General features: G+C 41.4%; 1 protein-coding gene across 26 annotated transcripts in view; it reads right to left on the bottom strand.

Moving 5' to 3' along the window:
* Positions 1-2,385: 2,385 nt before the first annotated feature.
* RABGAP1L (RAB GTPase activating protein 1 like) overlaps positions 2,386-26,195 on the bottom strand; it is a 261,321-nt gene continuing 237,511 nt past the window's right edge. For all 26 annotated transcript variants that reach the window (XM_086753424.1, XM_086753426.1, XM_086753427.1 and 23 more), the window contains 7 exons: positions 17,128-17,220; positions 9,677-9,787; positions 7,134-7,238; positions 6,539-6,622; positions 5,938-6,009; positions 4,344-4,541; positions 2,386-4,011 (listed from right to left, as the gene is read on the bottom strand). In XM_086753424.1, the coding sequence (XP_086609550.1) occupies positions 3,856-4,011; positions 4,344-4,541; positions 5,938-6,009; positions 6,539-6,622; positions 7,134-7,238; positions 9,677-9,787; positions 17,128-17,220 (819 nt within the window). In that variant the 3' untranslated portion in view covers positions 2,386-3,855. The remainder of the gene's footprint in view (positions 4,012-4,343; positions 4,542-5,937; positions 6,010-6,538; positions 6,623-7,133; positions 7,239-9,676; positions 9,788-17,127; positions 17,221-26,195) is intronic.

Here is a 26,195-nt window from a genome sequence, read left to right as displayed (position 1 = left end):
TCTTGCTGTTCTTGACTTACTTTCCATCTCCCTCTCCCCTCGTAAATGGCTGTTTATTTTTTGAGTTGTTTTTAACCCAATGGCACAGATGAAGGCATCTATCTTAAAAGAAATTTCAAGGGCTAACCAAGAGAAGTCCTTTAAAATGTCTAACAAGGAAAAAAAGAATCACTTACCATGTAAGCAATTTAACTTAGCTGTAGCAAATTAGAGAATATACTAATTAATGGGCAGGACAAGGATGTGTCTGCCAGCCAGCAGTACTGACTGCACAGCTGGCTACCTTTCCTGAGACTGGTTTCACTAAGCATTAACACATCTGGACCTCAGGGATTTTGTAGTTTCTGGGATTAATACCATGCATGATATTTTCTATTTTATTGGTTTTAATTCTCTCCAGGTTCAGTTAGAATTTGTTAAACCAAGTTAAAGAAGTCCTATTACCTTAGAATATTAAGTTTGATTCACAACAATAATACAGGACTAGTTCACAGATGTACCATGTACCTAAATCAGCCTTGCTTCATTTATCCTGTAAAGTGTTACAGTCAAAGGAAAACCAACTTCTCTTTAAAGTGAAAAAAAGTACTTTTTTTTTTTTTTTCATATTGGGCATCTCAGGAACAGATTAGAATCCAACAAGATATAATACTTGTACTAAAAATACTCATCGGAGGGTTGGCCCTAATCAAAGTAAAGACTTTACTTCAGAACTCTGCATTCTCAGTAAAATTAAAAATATTATTTAGTTCCACAAATATATTTATAAAATTCAAATTACTTTTAATTTAAGTTTGATGTGGACACATAGTTTAATACTGACTCAGGAAAAAAATATTAATCACTCCAGACTTACGAGCTATGTTAGCTGTTCCAGTGCCACATGAAAATAAAAGTTTCAGTCAGACTTTGATGATGTTTCCTGCTGAAAATCTAACCGAGCCAGCTGTCCCCGACAGATCAGCTAGTCTGGGATACGCGTGCACGTAGCTCTGTCACACACTGCGGAAAGGGCTCATTAGAACCCCGATTTGTTTTCTCACAGGAAGTATCCCAGCAGTGTGTACAGTCAGCAGGTAGAACTTTAGCTTGCCTGGTTTAATCCTACAGTCTTGCTCCTTTCCTTGTTTCTGAATATAATGATGCTTATTCATCAAAATAATGTCATAGAACCATTTTCTTATTCTTTCAGTCATTTTGAGAAGACAGTTTCCACGTAAATAATACTCTTCCAAATGCCACTGCTACAAACGCTACCTTGGATCTACAGATGGAAGGTGAACATTGTTTACTGCCTTTGTGTCACTGCCAAGAGTGATCATTGCCTTCTGAAACCTTTTTCTGCTGATGTAAGTCAGCTTCCGTCCTACAAGATTTGGAAATCATCACAGCTAGCAGGTAGCAAACATGTTTCTGTCACAGAAACTCAACTTCCAAAGTCAGAGAGCTGCTATACTGAGAAAGATTATATTGTGTCAAAGCCAGTTCCATGAAATGTGGTGAACTTATTTAAGTTCTTTTTTTGATGAACTGGGGAATGACCCACTTGCACTCACTGGACCCTTTGAGAAGATTTAACTCATTAACTTGGCAAAAGACTAATCGGGGCGGGAAAAAATCCACCCACATTTTTGTTTTGTTTTTAATAATCTCCAGTAACTCCCATAATAAGGACAGGGACACGACTATGCAGCAGGGAGTTGGAGGGGAGAGATCTTTGAGCAGCACGGAGCTGTTACATTAACTCAGCTGCTCGGGGAATCACAGTCTTAACCATTATATTTAAAAAAAAATTATTACTGCATTTCTCCAATCAAGGTTTTAAATCCACTTCTAAGTATGATTTAAGAAAAATGCGAAATTCAGACACTTCTCAAACCGTCAGTGTCACTGATCAGAACAGTACTCTCAAGTGGAACAATGAGATGTGCACCAGGTATTCTGAAATGTCACGTCAAATTTATTTTGCAGTTCATTTTCAGTGTGAAGTGGAACTGGTAAGTGAATGACTAATGCTGGGTTTAGACAGTCAAGAGAATGGAAACATTTATGCAAATATTATTAACAAGAAAGTGACCCTGGAAAATGATCTTTGTTAGTATTTGCAAAATAAATTCCTTCTGCTCTCCCCCCTCTTTTCTCACTGTATGAATACTTGCAGATACTCACTGTTCTTGCAGGTACATTTAAAAATTTTTTAATTCCTTACTCTTAGAAGAGAGAATTTCTTTGCAGGATAGTTGTGTCAGGATAGTGACTATATTTTGATCTCTACTTCAAACAGCTGACTGCCTTTCAGAATCATCCCTTTGGCACAGGTAACATTAAATTTGTACTACCCTGTTTAAAATAATTCACAATTATGCTTGACAACAAAGCACAAGATGAGTATCATTAAATTTTATTGTACAAAACTGACAAGATATGGCATTCCTTAGAATTAAAAAAAAAAAAATCAAAACAGAAACTAATGTCCCTGTAACAATTTTGTAAATGGAACAATTAATACACAACCTTCAGTCCAGCAATTATATTTACCTGCAAGACCATCTTTAAACATGACAGGTATAATTAAAAAAATATTCCATCAGTTCAAGCAATAGTTTAATTTTCCATGAAATAAGTATTTCTATAAACACTTTATGTTCAGTCAAAACAAATGCTTTTGAATTTTCTTACCTTAGGAGATACAAAAGAACCAGACAAGTTTGAGAATCATCAGAGAAGTCTACCACACGGGAAGGTCTAGCTTTTGTATGCCACTTGAAAATGTTTGGTTTTATAAAAATAAGTAATACCAACATAACATTTCCTAACCAAATACTTCTAGCAAACAGATCTCACTTCTGTGATGTTTTATTCATCAGTGCAGCACAAGCCTTTCTGGTTTTTTTTTTATCTGATAACTCATTTCTGTGTCAAATTCAGAATTCTAATATAGACCCAGGGAAAGGTTTTCATTACTTTTATTCATAAAACCTACCCTTTACTCCACAGGATCTACAAAAAGTCAAAACTATGCAAGGTCTTCGCTCTGCTTCTCAGCAGAAACATCAGAGAAATGTTGAACAGTTTTCCCTTTATGCCAGTGGAAGGAATTATTTCTTGGAATTCTTAGTATAAACATGACATTAAAAAGGGAACTAGATAACTTTATGTTAAATTCCAGTTCAGCTGTAAATAGCCTTTAAACAACAGTGCTACAAAGAACTGTACTACTTGCATTTCTGAAGAAAAAACAAAACTAAGAAAATACCAGGGAAGCTCATAAACTATTGTGCCAAGAGAGCACAAGACTATTTTGCTATGGCCTCAGCTTTACAAAAAGTGCTTCTCTGCAGGACGCAGTCACTGCGATAAACTTCTGAGATGGTCCCGGGGCGTAAGTTATGCTAGACACCCGCACACACACTAGTACTTATTACTGTGCTTTCTATGAAGAGATTATGCTTCAGTACTTTACATTTTCCATTCTCTCTCTTCCTCCAGAAGAAGAAAAAAACCTTCTATGCAAGATAAAAATAACTTTGAATAATTAGTCATGTATTAAAGACCTAGTTTTGAAGTATTTATTTAACATCTAGTCATATAAAATAAAGTGTAAAAGTATGAAGGTATCAGAACGTGGCTTTCAGCAAGGCAGTTTGGGAAGTAAGAATTCAACATAAAACAGGAATTATTTTTTTTCCCCTTTGAAAGGGGTCACATCAGAACGAATGAAAAACACCGAAGAATTTCACTTCAAGCCTGCCCTCCTGCCTTTTGTCCTTTCCCCAAGAGGAGAGACCACTGGAAGGATCCTCCAGGGTTTCAGCTGTGTTGTTCTTTGTGCTCTTGTATCAGGTCTGGCTGGAACTATGTACTGCCCTCCTTGGGTGGCAGGGGCGGCTGAGGCTGCTGCGGTGGCTGTGTGCCTGTGGCCGTTTTGATAGAGTTCAGGGTTTTGCTAAACCAAGAGTTTTTGGCAGCTTGGATTTCATTCATAAGGGCTCCTCTCTGGTGCTCCAGCTCCTAAGAAAGCAGAATAGTCAGAATTGATCAAAACCCAATTAACTAAAAAGCATCTTCAAACTCAGTCCCTGCAATCCAGCACTCTCCCTGCAACCTCCCAGGCACTGGGGAGAGAAGACAGATTGAAACTGTGAAACAGCAGAAGATACTTAAACATACAAATGAAAACCTCTTGTCTTCTTTTCTTTTTAAGACAGAAAATTGTTCTGGAAGTTAACAGACATAGAGCAGTACAGGTATATGCTCCCTTTTGAAACAATGTTTTGTATGATTCAGAATTATTTTGGACTGAGTACAACGAGGTTAAGGAGACTGCCCTGAATTCCACGTACCTGAATTTTGCACTTGGCTTCCACAAGCTGCAGTTTGGTCTGGGCAAGTTCCAGCTCCATCTCTCTCAGCTGCTTCTTCAGTGCATCCTTCTCATCATCTGTTTCTATGCCTTTATTCTCCGTGCTTACAGCAGGCAGCTTCAGTGTCCCCTCTTTACTGAAAATCTCACTGCAGTGTTTGCAGGCCATCACTTTACCCTGAAACACCCAGAAAGTTCATTTTTAATCCATGTTACAGGAGTTGCTGTGCCTCCTGGAAGAGCTATTTTTATGTTAGACTGCCTTTCGGTCAGTAATCTCAAAATACCTCGTACTGCAGTCTTCATATTTGACATGAAAAGAATTTGAGACGTTCATGAACAATTTCCAGGGCATATTAACTACTGTAAAAATTCCTAAAATCTACTTAGCATGCTCTGTCTAAGCACAGAGACCTTGCTACTAGATTAGAATTACTCAAGCCCTCTTGCTACCAAAGCTTTGTAATATTTTGCAGTATTTATGCCAGCACAATTCAGAAGAGGTAAATTACACTCCAGGCACTTTTCGGCCTCCATAAAAGCACTTGATCAAATTAACACAGATTGTGATATTTTTAAAGAATGCCAGGTAGCTTTTCCGTATTTCTAGAAGGAAGCGAGCAGCCTGTGCTCACTGCAAGGGCCAATACTGTCCCGTTGGTGCTTGTTTAGCATCATAGGGGATGGCCCTTTTTGCCAGTGATGCCTGACACACAACAGTAAGGTTCTCGTGCTACCTGGAGAGGGGAACCAGTTACTCATGGCTGAAGATGGAGCACAGCTGGCTTGGCTCACGCAAACTCAAACAGGATACGGAGCTATTTCAGCAGATTATAGGAACACTAATCCTAGAATTATTTTTTTTTTTAATCAATAACATTAAAAAGTCACCTAAAAGCAACAACTCAGGTTCAGCTTGAGTACTACAAGCTTCTAGCTGAGGAAACAGCTAAAAGCTATAGCAGAGGGAAAACAATTCTGCCTGCTCAGTAGTGACAAAGCAGAGGGATGGAATTATTACCTGAATCATTCACCTCTAATGCAAATGTTCCTGATAAGGAGGTTTAGAGAAGGGAGAAGAACATCTATGGAAATTCTGGGGATGGCCCAAGCTGTGCCAATTACTTAAACCAACTCTTCTTAAATTACAGAAACCCAAATATAGACATTGTCCAATTCGGCCAGTTCCGACCCCTCCGCTGTGCACACTGGAGAAGAAACACGTTTTCTTTTCTAGAGAGCTTATTCTTTTTTTCGTTCAATTAAAACACACAAGTAAATACTGTCTCTCTATATTTTTTGCCAAAAGTATACATTTTGACAAGAAAAAGAAAAGCCAGGTATTATATGCAATTCAGTTTGAGAGTTCTAGCCTGTCTGATACAAGATACAGAACCATGAAAGGAAATAAACCCTTTGTTTGCATCCCAGGAAAAATGCATGTGGAACTATCAGTGCAGCTGAGTGAACACGCTGTTGTTATGTTAAACTTCAATTCACATTTTGTTCTGTATCCCTGGCATTTAGCAATACTTGTGTTAGAAACATCCCGTATGTAGAGGCATCATTCTCACCTTCACAACTTCCAGTTCATCTTTACTGGCCGCTTGTTGCTTTTCCAGCCTGGTACTCAGCTGGGAACAAATCTGGAGCAGAGAAAACAGTCTCTTAGCTAAATTTTACTACACTAAAATATAAAATTTTACTCTACTAAAATATAACCCGTGCGTTTTAACAATTATTTTTGTCAGAGCCAACGTTTCTTAAATTCTGCTTCACTCAGGTATATGCATTCCCCCTTAACCAGTGCACTGCTGCTGATAATGAGACTGAAAAAAATTGCAGTATTCAATAGAGAATCTGAACATGGAGACCAGAACATTTTATGGATTAATTGGTTCATAGTGTTTACACTATGTTATGTCACAGAGCAAAGAAGCATTCATCCTACAGTACTAAAATTAACTGAAAGACAGGTTATTCCTGATTCCCTAAATTGGGAGACTATTAGGAACCAGAAAAAGATTTATGAGAAGTTACAATGCTCGCTCTGAAAGCCCGAAATGTAGTGTATCTGCTTTAAAGGACAAGATCTGCAACTCTGAAAATTCAGCTCTCAGAACAGGCTGAAAGAAGCTGACAAATGAATACGAGACGGCATCTTTAGAACAGTACCTGTTTATACTCTGCAATAATGGCTGTGGTTTTCTTAATCTCGGATTCTGCCTTCTCTAGCTGCTTCCTGAAGACCTCCTTCAGCTAGGAATTGAAGGACAGAAGTTATACAGTACACCAAAGATGCTCTCAAAATGCATCATCAGGTTGTTCTCTCAAAGTCTTTTTGCACTTACAATAGTTCTACAGCTATTTCTTACCAAATTCCAGTTCTTCAGACAAAAGTCTGACTTAGTCATATACAAATACTTATTATATTCAGCTATAACCAAACAAGTCTATACTGTGATACAGTGTGCTCCTGCTTAGAGAGCTTTCCTGTAGGATAATTCTCCTTAGTTGCGATTGCTCACCATCAGTGAAAATTATTATTATAATACTAGGAAGGTGATAAGGGATGGAAAACTGAACATTCAGAGATCAAGCAAAGGAAAACACTGAAAAACATACTTTAAAAAAAAAATTACCCTGGCATTCTAAATTTTTAACTGCAACTGGCTTTTGAAGACAAAATCCTTTCCACAACTGCAATGCATTCATGCTTTTCTACATACCTTTTTGCTTGCTACATGAGAAAAGGTGGAGAGTGCCTTACCTGAGCAGTTTCCTCTTCCTGCTTCCGTTTCTCTTCCTCAGTCTCCACTAGTTTCTGTTTGGTCAGGAGAAGCTCCTTGTTCAAAACATCCGCTTTGTCTTCAGCCTAGAATTAGAAATGCCAGTGAAAATCAGATGTTATCCGTGCCAATACAAAATGTATTTGTATATACATCTCACAGATATTACAGATTCAGGTTCTAGAGTTGCCTTTTCCTGGCCTCTGATGGCTCACCTAACCTATTTTTTAAATGAAATTCCCTTTTCAAGTAGCTATTTTCTATTTTTCATTGTGTTTCAACAACTGTGCAAAAGGACCCTTTTGCCAAATGTTACCTACGCACAGATGACAAGTAAGCATAGATACTATGTCCTAATACAAACCTACTACAAACGATGTATAGAATATTTTTTTGGGGGAACAATACTGATCTCAGCAAGGGCAGCATGATTCAGCTCCTTTGTAACTTCAGATAACTTGTTCCATTCTTGTATCTGTAAGCAGGGAAACCAGATATTGTAGAAAAAATTAGGTGCCTGCACTGTGCCACACAAAGTGTCTGGGCTTAGACAAGTAGAAAAGAGACAAAAAGGACCACCAGATAAAATGTTCTGTGTATCAGTGCCAGTAAGTACTATCTGAGAAACTTGATACTGTGTGTACTGGAGAATATGAATGTCCTCCTTTCTTGGAAGGGCCAAGCTTATGCTGAAACATACTGGGAATGCTTTGTTTTAGTGAGCGCTATCCTCACCGATGACCAGGAGAGGAAGGTATTTCTCAATGTCTGCATATATTCTGTTGACCTCCCCAGCTGAGAGATATACACTGCATCACACCGCTTCTTTTGCTCAGTAACTAGATGCTAGAACAAGCAACGGTTGTGGTCAAATAATAACTTAAGTTTGCTGAAAATACATGAGGGGAAACAGTATTGTAAACAACAAGTAACAGTACAGAACTCGTCTCCAAGTTGCAGTTTATTTTTCTACCACCAGTGGTTTTAGCTTATCTCTATCTGCCAGTGTTAGTTATTAATGAGGGTGTTAGTGGCGACTGGAGGTAGCAGAAGCAGCTCCACCAGGGCCACAACTGAAGAGACAGATCGAGGATTCCTGCACTGCTTAGTGTGTGTATGGCTGTATGAGAGAAAGGAAAACAAGCAGGGAAAGAACAGAAAATTGGTAAGACTGACATCTTAGAACAAAAGAACTCAGGGATGACAAGGATATTTTTGATGAAAGACCTGTTTAAGGTATGCTTTGAAGGAACAACACATCTTTCCTCTTTTTATGTGTTCATTCTAGGTTCTCCAAGCAGCTGCAGTGCTGTACGGTATCACCTGTCCTTGCAGATGAGTGCAGCAGCACAAAGCTTTGCTTTTAGTGCCAGTGAACTGAGGCGGGGTGTGGGAGAACTTCACAGAGCCACTCTCGTCTACAGAAAGACCGCTAAAATGCAGCAGAGCAAGGCTTGGGGCTGGTGAAGCTATGTGCTTGGTAGCCTTGTCATGATACTTGAGAAAAAGCAAGCATGGGCAGCAGCAGACATAAGCTGCTGTACATACAGCTGTTCCTGGGGAAGATCATAGAAACACAACATCGTAGATCAAGACAGAGCACCTCAACACATTGCTTTTGGCCTTCACACAAGATTGTCCACTCCATCATGCAAAGCGCATCTCCGCCTGCATCTGCTCATCAAGATGGCTCAGATTTTTAAAATCACACAGATCCAAATCAGCAGAGCCTGTCAAGGATCTGACTAAGCAGGAATACAAATTGCACAACTGTGGTCAATGATGTTTACAATTCTGAGGTAAGATAAAGAAAACCAACTACGGGAAATTCCCTTGCAGGAACAGATTTTACGTTATAAAAGGCACTACAGCCCTCACTGAGCAAGGCACTGATCACGAGGTGTGGTGGAGTATGGCCCTCATGTATTCAGTACCTTAATAATAGCTGTTAAAACACTCCAGAAAGAGGGGGGTTGAGTGTGTAGTTCTCTACAGTCATCTCTGAGATAAAGGGCTCTCAATGCTGCTGCCCTCCACATTCCAGTCTTCACTGGAAACAAAAGCAGTTATCAAAGGACATCCAGAAGCCCTTATAATTTTTGGTGCCATGCCAGTTCATTATCTCTGAATTTTGCTCGCTGTACTAAAACTGCTGTGAAAAACAGATCCACCCAAGGTGGCAGACATTCTGCAAGGCAACTTCCCTTGAAATCAGTCTTTCGGGGAGTATTTGATACCTTTTTCAAGTAAATGTTCATTCCTTGCCATCTGCCTAAAGGTGATGGCTCACACAATGGAGAAGGTGCGGTCAGTGTTGCTAAGACACTACTGTGAATGGCTAGAGTTGCGTGCAATCTGGAAATCCAACTTTCAGACTGCAACCAAAAGTGAGGTTGTCAGGAAAGCAAAGGCACAAATCATTATACTTTTAATGTTGGGTTCATGCTTTCACTTGAGTACAAAGCAAGGCTCCTAAAACTGGTGTTGCAAAGCCTGAGCTGGGACCCATCTCTGTTAGCATTACCTGGTCCAGGTCATTCCGTAAGGCAATTTTGCTTGTTACAAGCTCATGGGCGAGGTCATCGTTCTCCTGCTCCAGCCGCATGCTTGCTTCTTGGAGCCTGCGGTTTTCCCTCTGCAGAAAGAAAGGAACAACCAGAAAAGGAAGTCAATCCTTATCAATATTGAAGAGCAATAAGTGAGTATATTGTGTATGTAAAACACTGAGAAGGCAGGAGTGCACATTAAGACAGGACTGCTGCTCTGGGAAACAACAGTGAAGTAAGCCAGCAGTGCAAATGCAGCGATTCCACTTACATCCCAATGGTTATGTTTGTGTCGCATAAGTGACACACTGATTGTAGGGTTTCTCTGTCAAAAGTAAACACAGTCCTCTCCACAAAAGCACTTGGTTTCTGCTTGCTCATCATCAAAAGAAATTAGGCAGATAAAATCCCAACCAGCAGCAGTGAACAGGGACCAGTCAAGAGATTCCAATCAAAAGTAGAAAGCTGTGCTGTTCCATTTTACAAAATTTTGTCTGCAGGAATCCATAAAAATAGTCCATTTTGTAGATTATGTAGTGCTAACTTCTCATCTTCTGCGGGACCAGTAAAGAACAGCATTTAGCTGGGAACTCCCTGCAGCTCGTATACTCTATCGCCATTTGTGCACTTTCTCTGTAACTTGCACCAGTGACAACAGTGCATGTTTTACAGGATACCTGCTAAGAAACAGTGCCAGATGCAGAGGAGACCTCCCTCCCTGAGCACAGGCCCAGAACCAGCTCAGCAGGCAACACAAAATGCAGAACTTCGAGACTGCAGGCCCTGGTCCTCACTGCACTGCACGCCTACCCTCTCTGCACAGGCAGAAATGGCTACGTAGAACACAACTAGAGAAGGTAAGTACACAGGAGAAAGATGAACAGTAGCAATTCATGTTTTTTTAAAAATCCCTTTCAGTGACTGTTCTTCTAGGGCTGAGAAACAGAATCATATTCAAAAGATATTTGTGGGTCAGTGGACTTCCAGGAGTCCACATCAAATACGCATCTTCATCTTTGGAAAAATGCAGCCAGGTGGGAGAGATAGAGGTGCCCTCCTCAAATGGATTTTAAAAGAGTAAAAATGTGCTGGCCTTCGGTCACACAATGACCTCGTATCTTTCCTACCAAAAGAGACTGCAAAGCGAATCTGTGCACCATGGAAACTCAAGGGAAAATAACAAGTTCATATGGAAACTCATAGGTGGAGGAACAACAACCTACATGCTGAGATTTCAAAAAGGACCTGTGCTCACTTGAAAGGTAAGTTATGTTCTCCAAGAAAAAACAGTAGGAGAGAATATGTATCAGCGCTTAAGAGAGAAAAAGAATTTCCAAGAATGTAAATTTATTACATTCAGTGAATGCCTTCCTACAAAATGTGATTTCTTTGTATAAGCACATTATTCACCTGTCTTCACTTCCTCCTGCGCACCAGCTACGCTCAGATATTTTTTCTTTCCAAACTCACCACCATGAAACTGCAATTTTAATTTCTGTTGCAAGAAGATTTTGCATGCTTGTCTTAAACAAAAAAGGACAACTACAGCTTTTATGAGGATGCTAAAAAAGGTCTCTTCTGTGTGGGAGCTTCCTCTGTGGCAGGAAGCAGAACCTTTGCAAATACTCTCTCCTTACTGTGACCCTATTGTGCAACTAGACTATGCACTGCCCTGTGCAGGAAAGTAAGTTTGTTTCCTCTCCAAAAGGTCATACTTTAAATAACTTCTTTTGTTACAGAAACTGTAAGTAAAATACTTTTGTTTTAACACAGCTAAAATAACCACTAAAAACGACCTAACTTTGGATCCTTTTTATTTTAATTGCACGGTATTCTGTTTAAGACTAGGAATTTTCAAAAGTAAAATTATTCTGTAAGATAATATATGCTTTAAAGAATAAAACCAAATTGTAATCTTTAATAATAATAATTGTAAAAGGCTCCAGTGAGTCTTTATTTCTGTATTTTGTTCAGACCATCTTAGAAATGGTGATTTTATAGACACAGCTCTGCCAGCGAGCAGGTGTCAGGACGTAACTTCAGTTCACCTAAAAACTGGGACCAGATCAGGATGGTATTGCTGCCAGGTGCTCAGCACCACTACCTTTTCATAGGGATGTTGCTTAGAGGGAGAAATCAGCAAATTCTTAAGACTTCCACAAAGTAACCCAGAAAGAAGTTTGCTTTAACGTTTTTGCTATGCTTCTGCCAAAAGCCTCAGTGTCCGCAAAGCAAGCCGCACAATGTGAAGTTCGAAGTTCCTGCTTTGCATTCGCAGACAAGTGGGTAAGCAAGCTACGTGGTTGGAAATGCGCTATCCTCCTCTTAAACTAGAATTTACAGGGCATGTTTTTAGTAAGTTAAAGGTTTCTTACCTTAGGCATCCAGTCAATAGCTAACAGATGTTTTTATCTCATTCACCATACTTTTAATTTCCGGCTGAAAGTCTCTTAAGAGGGCCACCTTTACTGTTCCTCCACACAGGACAGTATGCACGACTAGACGGTTTGTCTTTTCCAGCTCCTCCCCCCAGATCTAGCAGTGAAAAACTGCCTCCTTCCTCAGAAGGAAACTCTTAATCTGCTTAGTCTAAATAAAACCTAACGTTACACAGTAAAGACCAAAATAGCAAACAGCGCTTTTCATATGTAGCAAACTATTTCCAATGGCTCTGAAATATTTACAGGGTTTTATAAAATACCATTTGCAATGGCATAAAGTTCAACAGATGGAGCTGGTTCGTTACAGCAGGACTCGCATCACAGACAGCATTTTTAACCTGGCATAAGCCAACTTGTCAGACCTGCTAGTTGTCCCTCATGTAAACTGACAGCTTCCTGCCTTTTCTCTACACAACACTAACAACTTACTGACTATGACAACAATTTTCCTCTCTTCAGCATTGCTCAGTTTCTATAGTCAGTAACATAAAAGATTCCTCTTTCCCAAATTCCTCCTTCGAGTTACACAAGGCAGCTGGTGAACTCTGCTAGCTTTTAAAAGGAGGATACTGCATTTCCAAAAGGGACAAACACTGCTGATACATACAAACACAAATAAACTTACCTCCTGTAAAGTCACAGACCAAATACTGCTTTCAACCATTGGTGTAAAGACAGTGAAAACAGGATATAAAATAATTTTTAATACCAACGAAGACAGACCAAAACAAAAAGTTGCTGATTCTTCCGTGGCTTTTTGGTTCTACAGAGGATATACTCCAGCTTCCATCACACACTGGGTGGAAAGAAGGCAAATTGAAAGTGGTAGGCAAGCCTCAGCTCAGGAAGACTGAAAGGCTGAACTCCACCCTCTGCTCCCTTCCAGCCTGCACCAAAGAGCAACTCCTGACAAGATTAGAGCCGATGATGCATCCTCTCTGAGCTGCTACTCAAGCTGGGTGTAGTGAGTTGCAAAGCTTGTTAAGCAATCTGGTGTCACATTTTCTGATGAGCATACACCCAAGCCCCAGATCTTTAGGCATCAACAGATCCTCGATGGTGGAATGAAAACACTGGTTAAAATTCACTTTTCTGGATGTGAGCAAACTGAAGTCTTCGTAAGCCCATTGGAAAGGGCTCTTGATTGTGGAAGGGCTCTTGATTGTGGAAGGGCTCTAAAGGAAAACTCTGTGAACCTCCACCTAGAAAGCCAAAAGGCTTTTACAGCAAACTATCCAGGAAAATCTCTCATGGGAAGCAACATGGAGGCTTCTGGAGGTGGTTTCTGTTTTCTGTTTCTGCTGCTCTGAACTGAAAGAGCATTCCCAAAGTTCCCCCAGCAGACTTTTTTTAAAAACCACAAACAAACAACGATCCACACCAAGAGTTATCTGATGTTTTTCCTCATGTTAGTTACCATTCAGTTACCAAGACTCGGAATAAAAATGAGCAATGTATTAATTTTTGCTTCCACTTCAAACACACAAAAGGCTATTATGTCCAAACTGCAGATTTATTCAGACAGACAACTCCGTTGCACAACAAGGTCCACAGAGGAAAAAGCATTTCTGCCCTCAGAACAGAACTGCTTGCAAAACTCCAGCCCTTCTTTGTACGGTTACATCCTCTTTATGTTAAATCAAGAAGTCCCAAGCCCAACTCCGGCAATTTCTCATCAAGTCAACCAGAACCCTGTTATATGAGATGTTCTCAAACATGGAAAAAAACTCCCATAATATATAGAAAACTATCAATCTAAACTATATTGCTATTTTTAGAACATATTTACTTTTCCACCTTTTAAAAAATCTATAACAAAACTGTGAGTGACAATTTGTTATGAGCAATGGAAAATAAATTGAAAAGCTGTCCATAAAAACATACACATTTCCTAAATAATACTTGTAAATACAGAAGAAAATACACACCAAAAACAACTGGCATTCTTTAATACTGTTCTTTTGGTAAGTCAAATCACAATCAACACGTAAAAGATGAGCTGGGCAGGAACTCCTGTGACATGTAACACAGCTCATTGTAGCACATCAATTTAACCTGTTAAGACTGGTTAATGGCAGACCAGATGTTGCAAAACCAGCCCTTTTCTGGAGTCTGTAGAGAGTTTGGATTCGGTGGGTTGGGAGGAGCACCCTGCCTGGACATACCAAGCTGCCCACAAGCAGGAAGCATCTCTTTTCTGACGATTCACAGGAGGTTGCTCTGCCTTACCATTCCTGTGCTCAGGAACACCTCCAGGACCCGAGTCCTGGGGAGGAGTGGAAGAAGTGCACTGCGCCCTCACGCTGCTCTGTTCGGTCCTGCTCTCCCCTGGACGCCAGGGTGAAGGTCAGAGCCGCACACTAGAGGTGTGTCAGCTCCCACGAGTTCCCTCTGCACCGCTTGCAAAGCAGCACGGATGGACCTGGCGGAGGAGAGAGCAGTGCCACAGGGGCCCCACTGCCATCACAGCGGCTGCTCCCACCCCAGCGCCACGCTCGGCACATCTCCTGCACTCTCAACAGTCCATCAAGCCATTGCCCCTGAGGGCCAGGTCACAGCATCACAGGCCAGTGTCTTACTCAAGACTTCCTTCGTCACTGCAACTCAGAGGTGCCAGCGTCTCTGTGGTCCTGACAAATCTCTGTTGGCAATAAAAACTGTAACACGCTGCAAACAACAAAAGCTCTAACAACTATAACTGAAAACTGTCAAGAGACTGAAATCCAGTTTCCTTCTTGACCTTTAAGACCCTATTCTGCAGGGATCTCCACTCCAGCAAGACCATCCAAGAAACATCCCTTTCCTGGGCAGTAAACCAAAAAATAATTTTGTTCTGAGAAAAGAAACTGTAAAAATTACAACGATGTAGGCCTTTAGGGTTCAGCCCACACAGAGAGCCCACAAGGAGCTAACAGCAACCCCACACTGGGAGGCAATACTGGCTTTTCAGCAGTGTAGACTCAGTGCTTCCCCAAACCAAGCCTGGCTGGGCAGAGTCTAGCACTCATGCTGCCAAAATGAAGTGCATTTCTAAACACACAGCCTGCAGAGTGATCATTTAAGGGACAAGCAAAGTTGCCTCTCTACTTCCTGCCTGCAAGGATCCACACAGCTTGTGTTTCTTGCTGCCCTTTGGAAACACCCTTGAAATGTCAGCTTGACACGCTGACAAATTCAAACAAGCAAGACAAGGAACACAGAGCACTTACAAGCATTTCTCCACGACACCCATCAGCTGAAGAATGCGTCTGAACTTTGAACTTAATGTGCAACTAACCAGTTACGGGGACTCTCTCTAATCACAGCATCACTAAGAGCATCAGACCCAATCTGGCTTATCAAAACAAAAACAAAACAAAACAATATCACACAGTGAGTTTCAAAAGTGCAAGCCAAAACCCTGGGCTGTGATCTTGACTGTGACAGTGACTCACATAAACAGTGGCCAAAGAGTCGTTTCCTCTGTCCTCATTTGCAGCTTGGGGATAATGTTCTTCACCGTCCATCGCCCAAGATTAACTAGGTAATATGCCTCCACAGAGCTTTAAAGAAGCCTTATTTGTTTTCTAAATATTATTTTAATTCCACAGTAATATAAGTGAACCACTGGAAAAACACTTAGAAGTTAATCAGGAGCAAGTTGTGGGTTTTTTTCTAAATAGATCATACTCACTATTGTCCCTCGGCTGCTACAGCAGTCCCAGTTCTCACAAACAATAAAATCTACAGCCTTTGACAACAAAAGAACTACACTCAAACCATAGTTTTTCAGAGATAAATACTTTTTTTTTTTAAAAAAAAAAAAAGTCAATTTTACTTCGTCGGTACCTGTAACTATATCTCGTCACATTTGTGAATTATGGCATAGTCTTTCAACTACAGATGTTTATACTGTGGCTTTCTGAACGTGGTTGCACTTTCCTTCCATTCACAGACCACGTAAACCTGTTGCACCCTTTGTGATTATTTACTATTCCACACTCCTGGTAGACTCCGTACCAACTGCAATGTCACTTAACATATGAAGGCACAATGAAGAACAGCAGGAAAACAGTGCAGGTATGTAAGCAATGTCTGTCCCCAGCTAACGTGGGCAATGGGCAGTAAAGTGCTTCATCTCTGGCAGCTTCACCTGAAGAAAAGTGGATTTTTCAAAACAGGGTAAGCAGTAAATGGATCCTGAGCACTAAGTGAAGTATATGCCTAGAGGCAGAGCCTCCATCACACAAAAATCTGTGGCAACAGAATGTAGCAGTGACAATAAAAGCAAATATATTGGAAAGATAAGCAATGCTGATCCAAAATTAAAAGAAATGTTCGGTTTTGGTGAACTATCAAGCTATTGTATTAACAACTGAACCTTTATTTCTCTGCTGTTTTAAAGCAGGATATTTATCACTATTAATTGTATTGCAGTAGTACCTTGGGACCCCAGGAGAGCTCTGGGTCCCACTGTACTAGGCATTACACTAACAAAATATTACTAACGCTTGGTATAAACAGAGATGAATAACAAGGATCGTATCAGTCAAGGAAGAGTTCATCTTCCAAAAGTCTCTGTGGATGCCACAGCACACAGCTTGTGCTAGAACAATGTATATTTTCTCCTTTTTGTGTCAGTAGCTGAGAATCACCCTTTGTTTCTGCGTCTCATGAAGATCTCCCATACAAGCGCAACAGCAGGAGAGTTACCTACAAACATACAAACTGAAAGAAGAAAAATATTATATGTGGCTACTTGCAGATGTCTTGAGAGTTACAAATTGTGATTGAAATATTCCTGGAAAAAAACACTAAGTCCAAGTGTTCAAAGTGCATGTTCCAGAAAGGGGATGAATTTCACCTGCTACTTAGCTTCTCTAAGGTCTGCATCTGCACATCCCAGCAAGGTGAGCACGGTACGCGCACCTCCGCCTAGCAGCTGCAGCCAGGTCACTCCCCATGGGATTCAGCCAACGAAACCAGTTCCCATACAGCATTTCCCGTACCTTGTATCTGTCCATAGGATCTTCCTGCTGCAGCTGACTCTCTCGCATTGTTTGGTACTCTCTCTCATACTTCTTCAGCTTTTTTGTTGGCACCTGTGGAACAGATATGGAAAACATGCATATAAAGATTAGAGGAACACCGGAAAGGCTGTCTGAAAGCTCTCCTTGCAAACAGGAAGCCAAGGAAGTGCTGGAAAGCCGCTGCTGAATAAAGTCACTCCCCACTGCCCCCACCCCCATCTCTACTCAGCAAGCCATGTCAAACACTTACCAATACAGTTGACATCAACAGAAATCCTTCTGCCCCTACTGTTGTTAATTATTCACGTATTTAAAGGAAACCAAGAGTGAAGTAGAGACGTTTTTAGTAAGAGTTAACACAGAGAAAAAAAGCATGAACAACAGGAATGAGAGAACAGGAAAATGTGCTTTGATAGGTATGATTCACCAAAACAATGCCTTTGCAAGAAAACTGTTAAAAGTGAGATTAGAAGAAAGGAGTGTGCATGCAAAAGGACTTGTCAATTCCCTGGGGGAGATCAGAGTAACGGTTTTTATTGCTGAAAGAGTATTAATGTCTAAATTACAGCTTGTGACCAATGCCCTCATGAAGTCTGGCATCAGACTCCTCCTAGGCAAAGGTGCAGACACTGCAGTGCTCGCTTCCAGCCGCAGCAGGAAGATCCAGTGACGCAGCTGCATAGAAATCACAAGCAAATTCGGTAAACAACCATGTGGAAAGGTCAAGTCCCAGACAGCTTGGTTTCTGGGAAACCACAGCTTCAACTTAAAACAAGGTACACAAAGAACACCTGTGTTTTTTTAATCAAAGCACGGAGATCCTCTGCTTTACTTTCACCTTTTAATCAGATACACTGTGCTATATGAGCGATCCCATCTCTCTCTGGAGACCTTTAACAGCATTACTCTGTCCCCACCATACAACAAGAAGCCGGCCCTGCTAAGTGTCAGATCATCTGCTGGCAGCTGGAGAGGTCCCTCACACCACGGGACCTGTAAACATACACTTTTCTTGGATCTGCTATGTACATATCTGTTCCTCTTGCCTATATTGATTGTGTCTTGCTGACTCCTGGCCTGAGGACATGCCACTGTCACCTTGCCTTAGGGCAAAAAATTACCGCCCATTAGCAGAGATACAGGTTTACATGTCGTTTTGGTGTTGTTTTCTCTTTATTGGTTTCCAGCCCAATACCTCCTTCCTCTGCAGCACAGAAAGGGACCAAGCAAGTGCTCAGTGTCACCACAGAGGGCTCTGGGAGGGACAGGCAGAAGACATGAAACCCATGATCTGCAAAGCACAGTGCACAGGGAGCACTAATAAAGCAACACCAATGCCCACAATTACTGATGAAATCTTAAACCAACCTCCTTACAGAAAGCAGAAAGAAAATGATAAACAGAAAAACATTAACCAGTTTGGACATAGAAGAGTATTTCACATTGATGACTCTTAATAGCACAAAACACAATGAAATAAAAACAATCAGAGGTGCTTTTTCACGTTTCTACTGAGCAACAATCAAGATGCAAACCCAGCTCATTTTGTCTTAGCTGCAACTTGAAACTGTTGAGGCTACTTACTAGTCAAGAGTAAGAAATAATTTCAAAGTAGTACGTACTCTAAATGAAGCAAACCAATCACACATCCAAAACCTGACCTATTCCCTCCTTCCATGATGCTTACTGGGATCTTACTCAGAGAACCAGACCAAGGCTCCCAGGATGGGCTGTTAGGGGGACACCCCCCAAACCTAGTTCCTCTCTGCTGTTGCCGAGTGTTGTTTCAGTATGCTACCAGCACAAAATGAAGATAAATATGAGGGAGACATCATGGTGCAGTATGGCAGAAAGGTGCAACACAGGTGTAACTTAGAAGTTGGTCTGTTCAACCAAAGATTGTCCTGATTTTTTATGCTTTTCATTAAAGCCTTTACAGTACACATAAGAAGTCTTACTACCTAGAGAGACAAGCCTCCCATCCACATAGCTGCATGAATACTGAAGTAAGAATCTGAAGTATTCTTACTGAAGTAACAGGAGACGCAAGAGTTTTTTTGTGTGTAAACAGGGAGCAAAAGAGTGGAAAGCAAAGGTAAAAATTGCACAATCACAATCCTTTCCCCACCAGCAGCTCCCCCAGGCGCAGGGAGCCCCCCGTGTTTAGGTGAGTGGCACTGGGGACTGCTTCCACTGACCACTGCAGCGACCCACCCGCGGCTGTGCCTTTACAGCTGCCTGCAGCAGCATCCCCCTTCTCCCTTTAATCATGAGATTTGCTTACGTTACTTGTGACTGAAAATCATACTGCTCTCTATAATCCAGGAGATACAGGCAAAATACAGCATAAAGGTAATGATCTAAGTGACTCTTACTGAGAGCGCAATGGGATCTAGAGCACTGCTGTGACCCAAATGCCTACGCTGAGCACAGCCACAGCTGTCCCTCCCCAGGCTGAGCCTGTGCGCGAAGAAATGACTGCTGCTTCTCGGTAACACAACCTCACAAGCAGCAGCTGGTGGCATGCAGCTCTCCTTGCTCGGTTTTTAAATGTTAATTTTTTTAAGCTGCCTGAGAGCAGCCTTATTTCTCTGATTTCACCTTGTATTCTCTATCAAGATGAGGCAAAATTTAACTTGCACAGTGTTTGGCTTTTCATCATCTGCCTCCACAACATCAGAACCTAATCAAAAACCATATGGTGAGCAGGGGAGAACGAGAGTCAGATGCTTCATTTAACACTGTTCTCCACCACCTTCAGAGTCCCTGTTTCCACTTGCCAACAACTCTCAAACATTTCTTAATGCCCGGTAACTCAACCATTCTTACCTATATGTTCTCCTTTGCTTTCTTAAATTTTAATTGACAGCTGTGAGCAGGACCACGTGCAGGTCCTCTGTGGCTGTACAAGGGATCAGGTCCCCCTTTCGCCACTCCAGGAGTTATCCATGAACACTGCGGCCATGGCCTGGGATAAGGGGCATGCCTGGTATGCTCTCCAGCAAGCAAACAGCGTGGCAGCGCGTTCTTACCAATGTTAGCAGTAAATAATACCTGAAACAGGGATCAAACTACAAAAGGTGTAAGCATCAGGGTGTAAGGGAGTACGTTGTGACACAGAAAATGGCTTCTCTCCTTGCTGAAAGAAAATCCTGACTTACGCATGTAGTATCTATTTATGCTACAGCCTTGTCTTAATTGGAAATAGTACCTAATTACAGTGAAAATCTATCTTAAGGGGTTGGAGGTGGGAGGGAGGGCAGGGATTCCTATTAGAAAGCCAGTCCATACTAATCCACTTATCCTATAAAATAGAAACTTGAGCAGGTATGCTTAATAACTTTGGCAGGGATTATGCTTCACTGTTATTGTCTATTCAGCCACATTGCTCAAAGGAGTTTGATAATTTATTACAGCACTTTCTTCTTATGGGTATACACTGATAAATGAAAAAAAAAAATAATTTAAAAGCCCATTTCCATATTCCCCAATTTAATTCCCTGAAACAGTTTGTGAATTCAACAAGGGACTTCTCCTTAAGCCCTTTCATAAGTAAGTGCCTAGTGCTAGCTATGCTTCAGTTTTCATGGATTGCTCCTGAACAAAGTGCGCTCATAAATTTTCTGTAAAAGGTTCTGCAATATTGATTTCTTCTTTCTTTAGCACCATAGGGTATATTGGCTAGAACTGCTGGTTATCAAATTTAGGAGACTCTTATGGTTTATAAACATTGCTCATCTGTTTATCTCAGTAACTTATCTCCTTGACTTATTTTATTGTGTTCAAGCATAAAATCATGTCACAGCTAGTCGTACGTAGAGAAAATGCCACACAGATCATTTTAATAAAATACCTGCGCAGAAGAACTGAACAAGCAAAACCTCCTTCTGAAAAAAACTCAACAGATGAGTGCACTGAACACTCAAAGGACTCACTGCAGTGAGGTGATATGTAGCAAATGAGAAACAAAAATACTTTGTTTTTAGCTGCCTTCCTGTTCAGATAGGGCTAGAAAGATCTGCTTCACCTTCTCTGGCAATCCTGCGCACGGGCAGCGTGCCAAGCATCGGCATCCACTCAGCTCCAGGGGATCTTTCCCTCATTCTGCAATTTCTTTAGCTGTTTACAGACAGTTCAGTCTGACCTTGCTGGATTAATAAATCACATATCTATGACTCCTTCCTCTGAAATGTTCTATTGCTCTAATGAAGCACGAGCACTCAGAGGAGGTAGTTACCATTATGTTCATTTGACAGCCAAGGAAATGGAAGCAGAGATGTAAAGTGATTTCCTGAACATATTGAAGATCGCCAGAGGCTGATCCAGACAGAAAAATCCTATTACCTGATTTCTCATTTCCAGCACCGCCACAGTGCTGCACTGAGCAGTGTATCTTTCTCAAATTCCCACTTCTTTTCTCTATCTAGCACTGCATAAACACTTCAAAAATATATGGTCCTATCACACTAACAATGTAACCAATATTCTGTGATCTCTGTTCTCCACTCAATGTGGAAGAAAAAAAAAAAAGCCGATTAACAAGATGTGCAATGGTTTCCTTTCCCATTTTCTGAAGCAGGTGACTCAATATTCTTTTCACTGCTGATGAATTTGCTTAGTATTTTAAGACTGAGGCAGGGGACTTGCACCCCTCCAACAACAGGGTTACACTGTGTGCTGATGACTGATGTGGGAGACCCTGAGCTTGCTTTGGGCGAGCACTGATAGCAACCACCGACGCTGGCTGCAGCCCAGCTTCCCTTCTCTCCATCCATCACACACACCCCGGGCTGCGATCCCTGCGATAAGCCCAGACTCTTCCCACTGCTGCAAAGCAGGACCATTTCCAAGCACACATGATGCCTGGGAGCCCGGCTCCGAGGTGAGGGGACCAGCCTGAGCTCACCCAGACCTGGCTCAGCCCTTGCACACAGCCCGGAACACCAGCTGCCAGAGGCTCTCACAAACACTGCTACGTGTGCCCCTCCTGAGGAGATCCAAGTTACGCTTGTGCATACTTGATTTTCTTCACATTACGATTTAAAATAATATTAAAAGCAAGTTAATTCCAAAATGACTCTTGGTTCTCCAAAGTGCCTCGTTTGAAGCCTGTAAGCTCTGAACAGAACCTCAGACAGCAGATTAGCAACAACAGATTTCAGATCACACGCATTGTCTTAGTTCACTCTCAAAGCTGATGCATCAATTTGTTCTAGTTAATACTTCATATTTAAAAGACACCTACATCACCTTTAAGGAAGGATAGTATATGTAAACACTTTGTTAGGCCAAATTAAGGCTTTAACATAACAAAAACATACAAAGAAACTACCTCAGTGCTCTCCTGGTCTGTGCGGTCATTGCTACGCATAACTGTAACGTCCTTTCCTTAAAATGTGGTTGCCAAAAGGCATGAAGAAGTATCCTGCAGTATCTTTCACTGATGAGATTCAGAATTATATAAGAATTTATTTTTCTTTTGGGAGTATGCAGTGATGGAAAATAAAAAACAAAACCCACAGTAACATGTCCAAGAGACAACAGGCTTGTCTCTTGGATTAGACTTTGAAGGGGGTGAACCCCCCTTTGAAGGGGGTTGTATTTTGATATTATACAATCCAATCTGAACAACTGAATCTCCAATGAAATATTAGCCACAAGCATGAAATCTGAAGGGAAAAAGGGTAAATCATAATTTCTCACAAAACTCTACTTGTGCTGGGTAGTCTGCAGAGAAGAAAATCTGCAGCATTCATTTGCTGAAAAAATGCAGGGATTAAAACCAGCTGCTACCTACAGAAAATTCACAAGCTGGAACGCAGGTTGAACAATTCCCATTTCTCCTTTTATCACCACGTGGGAAGGGCTTGCTGATAACAAGCTGTTTCACCGCAGGTCTGAAATCAAGTGGAACAGTCCTCAGCAGCGTTTCAGCTAGCTACAGTGTCGTATTCAGGACCCAGACATCCCCAACTCTAAAAACACCCCACAAACCTCATTAAACATCATCTAACCCCTGTTTTTAGGGCAACATGATCAAAAAATTTTTGTGAAGCAGCCTCTCACACATCATCTGATTCTAGGATTATCTTCATGGCAGCCTGGCTTTGGGCAAGCCAGCAGCACAAAGCTGCGGTGCTTGGGCTGATCAGCCGCCTCTCATGGCAGTGGATGAAGGTGGGTCCACGGTGCCGTTATTCTGCTGGAGCTCGGGTGTTGCGTGCAGCACAATAAAAACCTGAATGTCAGATGCTATTTTACAAAGGAGATGTTCCCTGAAATTCCTTGGAAACGTACATTGTTGGAGAGGTCGTCTGCTTAATGCGTGCCTCTCTGAGTGCCTGCTGCAGAACAGCACCTCTCTCCACCTCATGTCTGGAAAAAAGAACTTACAGAAATGCTCTTGTTATGCCAGCAAAGCGGCTTGCTCCACAGCAGCACACTTAAGTATCTCTTTCTTGCAAGGAGAGAGTTTTTCTCCTTCCACAAGTCAGCTCGTTGCCACCTCTGTAGGTGTAAGACCTCCTGAAGGGAGTCTTCAGGATAACACAAATCCACTTTGAAAGCTCGCTGGAGGCAAAGGAAACAAGCTTTGCTGTGAATTTTTATTTTTATTTTTATTTAATTCTTCTACATCAGTCTATTATCAAAATAACTCAGTTACAACTGAGACACCCACAGGAATTTATAAAAAGAGGAGAAAGGCAGGCTGCAAAATTTACAGAGCATCTGCATAATTTACTGTGATTCAGAATGGCAGTGGCCACAGTCAGTGACGCTGGATTATTTCCAACACCAGATCCTTTTGTCAGATTTGAATCTCTAGACTGTATTTCCATTCATCTAAACCTGCTGAACCTGGCGTAACACATTATTCTTCCACAGCCCTTCTGTTTAAAGATCTGCCTAGTGACACTCAGCTCAGTTAGCAATACAGTTAACTCAGTTAAGAGAGTAAGCTGAGACCGAGGGAGATTCAGTCAGCCTCACTGTACAGCAATCCAGTGGCAACACAGGAAAAGAGAATGAAAAATTCAGATTCCCTGAACCGTAGCTCTAAACATTTGTGTGCACTTTTGCACTCACCACAGTGCTTGCGTTTGAGAGGCACGTATATTGACTGCAGGAGAATCTGCATTTGGGGGAAAAAAAAAAAAAAGGCTCAAGGAAAGGATGTTCATCCTTGTGGCAGAGATTCTTGAAAACACTCCTCTTCAGATCCCCAAATTGGTTTTCAGCATTCAAAAAATCCATTTTCACTTTGAGATATGGAGGGCTTCACTTCAATGCTATTTGTTTTAGCAAAAAAAGAGACACCTTGAGTGGCTTAAAAGTAGTGCTTGGAAATGGCTGATTATTTTATATACTCACAGCTGATGTCTAGCAGCTCACCCAGACAAAAAGTGCTTCCTCTCGCGTACAGATAAGGGTTTTAGCCTGGAGAGGCACAGCGTGAAAGGGAACAGCTATATCCACTTTGGCAGCAAGCACCCACTTTGCATTTAAATTGGCTCTGGTCAACAGGAATACTGTGGTGAAGGATACAAACATCCTGAAACATTCTAGACGGAAAATATCCGTGTACAGGTCATTTTTATTATCCAACATAACTTAAAGAATGCCCGAACAACGAGCGCTCTGCTACAAGAGACGAGGTAGGCTAAATGAGACGACCTACATATCCCGTCGCCACAGATTAGGATCAGATAACTGGGGAAGCTGGCACTGACTGGTCCTCTGGGACAAGGCCCTGCTCTGGATAACACTGTTTTTATGAACAGCAGCAGTTTTTCCAGCACAGAATTTATTCATCGGTTTCTACCTCGTAACATAACAGTTCCAAATTATTTTTGTGAGTTTTACATACACACACCTTTTGGTATGCACCACTTGGTGCTGGAGGTTGTATACGTATCCTCGGTGGCCACGCCCAATCAGACCCTCAGCTTTCCTGCATTTAGAGGAACATCACTGCCTGTAATTTACATCTAACCCATGCCCGCCACAATGTCAGGGCTTTGGTTGTATTTCTTGGCACATCACAGCAGTAGAGATGGGCGAATGGGAAGACAAGCGCAGTCTTCCCCACCACCCCTGTGACAAAAGATTGAGAAATTAAGGAAAAAGTCCCCAGTGATTTTCTTGCATCACTTAGCAGAGAAACAACCTCTCCCCAACTACAGAAAGTAGCTGCGCTGTGTTAGGGTTTGCTTTCCAACCTTGTTTATCCTGAAACTAACGCAGACCTATTTCACAATCATGTGCAAGGGAAAACTGCCAACCTAAGGCAGTCTAGCCAACTGGGCAGTAACTAGGTTCAGAATATTGGTATTATCAAGGCTGTAAAACCTGTCCCATTGAATACAGCAGTACACCGAGGCAACAGCTTGCAGCTGATAAACCCCTGGCTGAATACATCTTCTGAAACCTGCCCCAAGACTGGTGAAACCAGCTGTCTGTATGACTGGCTTCTGACTCCGCTGAGTTATCAAGCCACGTCTTGTCTCCTGTCACACTCCATCCCCAGCACAAGAATGACATTAAAAAAAATTCTGCTTCCTGAGATGGAGGATGGGTGGTAGATTGCAGCTCTAAGCTGCATGCCCAGGTAAGCTGTGTTCATCTGTAAAGAACCTCACCGTATTCTTTGAGCACATGTTCTATGTGTTAATATTATTTTAGATCAGTTCTGTGTCACAGTATCGATATTACCACACATTAAATTTGCATCTTTGCATCAGACTTCTCTGATGTGTGGTGAGGTCCTTAATGCTAAAACACCTTTCATTACTTTTATAAAATATTTCAAACCCACAAGTTACTAATAGCAATTACTTTTTAGTGCACTACTCCACTAGCGGAAAATACACACCTTTCCTATATTAAAGCTGAACCATTACATACTTCCGTTCAGAGCGCCAGTCTCTTCTATGAAATACTTCTATCAGTATTTCAGCAACTAACACAACTTTTACCACATCTTCTCAAAAGCCTTGCCTTTTTTCTGCTTGCCCAGCTCCATAAACACAACTGCTAAATCCCTAAAA

The sequence above is a fragment of the Chlamydotis macqueenii genome, chromosome 8, assembly GCF_036417535.1.
Source record: "Chlamydotis macqueenii isolate bChlMac1 chromosome 8, bChlMac1.mat, whole genome shotgun sequence".
Taxonomy (NCBI): Eukaryota; Metazoa; Chordata; class Aves; order Otidiformes; family Otididae; genus Chlamydotis; species Chlamydotis macqueenii.
This window is presented reverse-complemented; position numbering and strand designations above follow the sequence as displayed.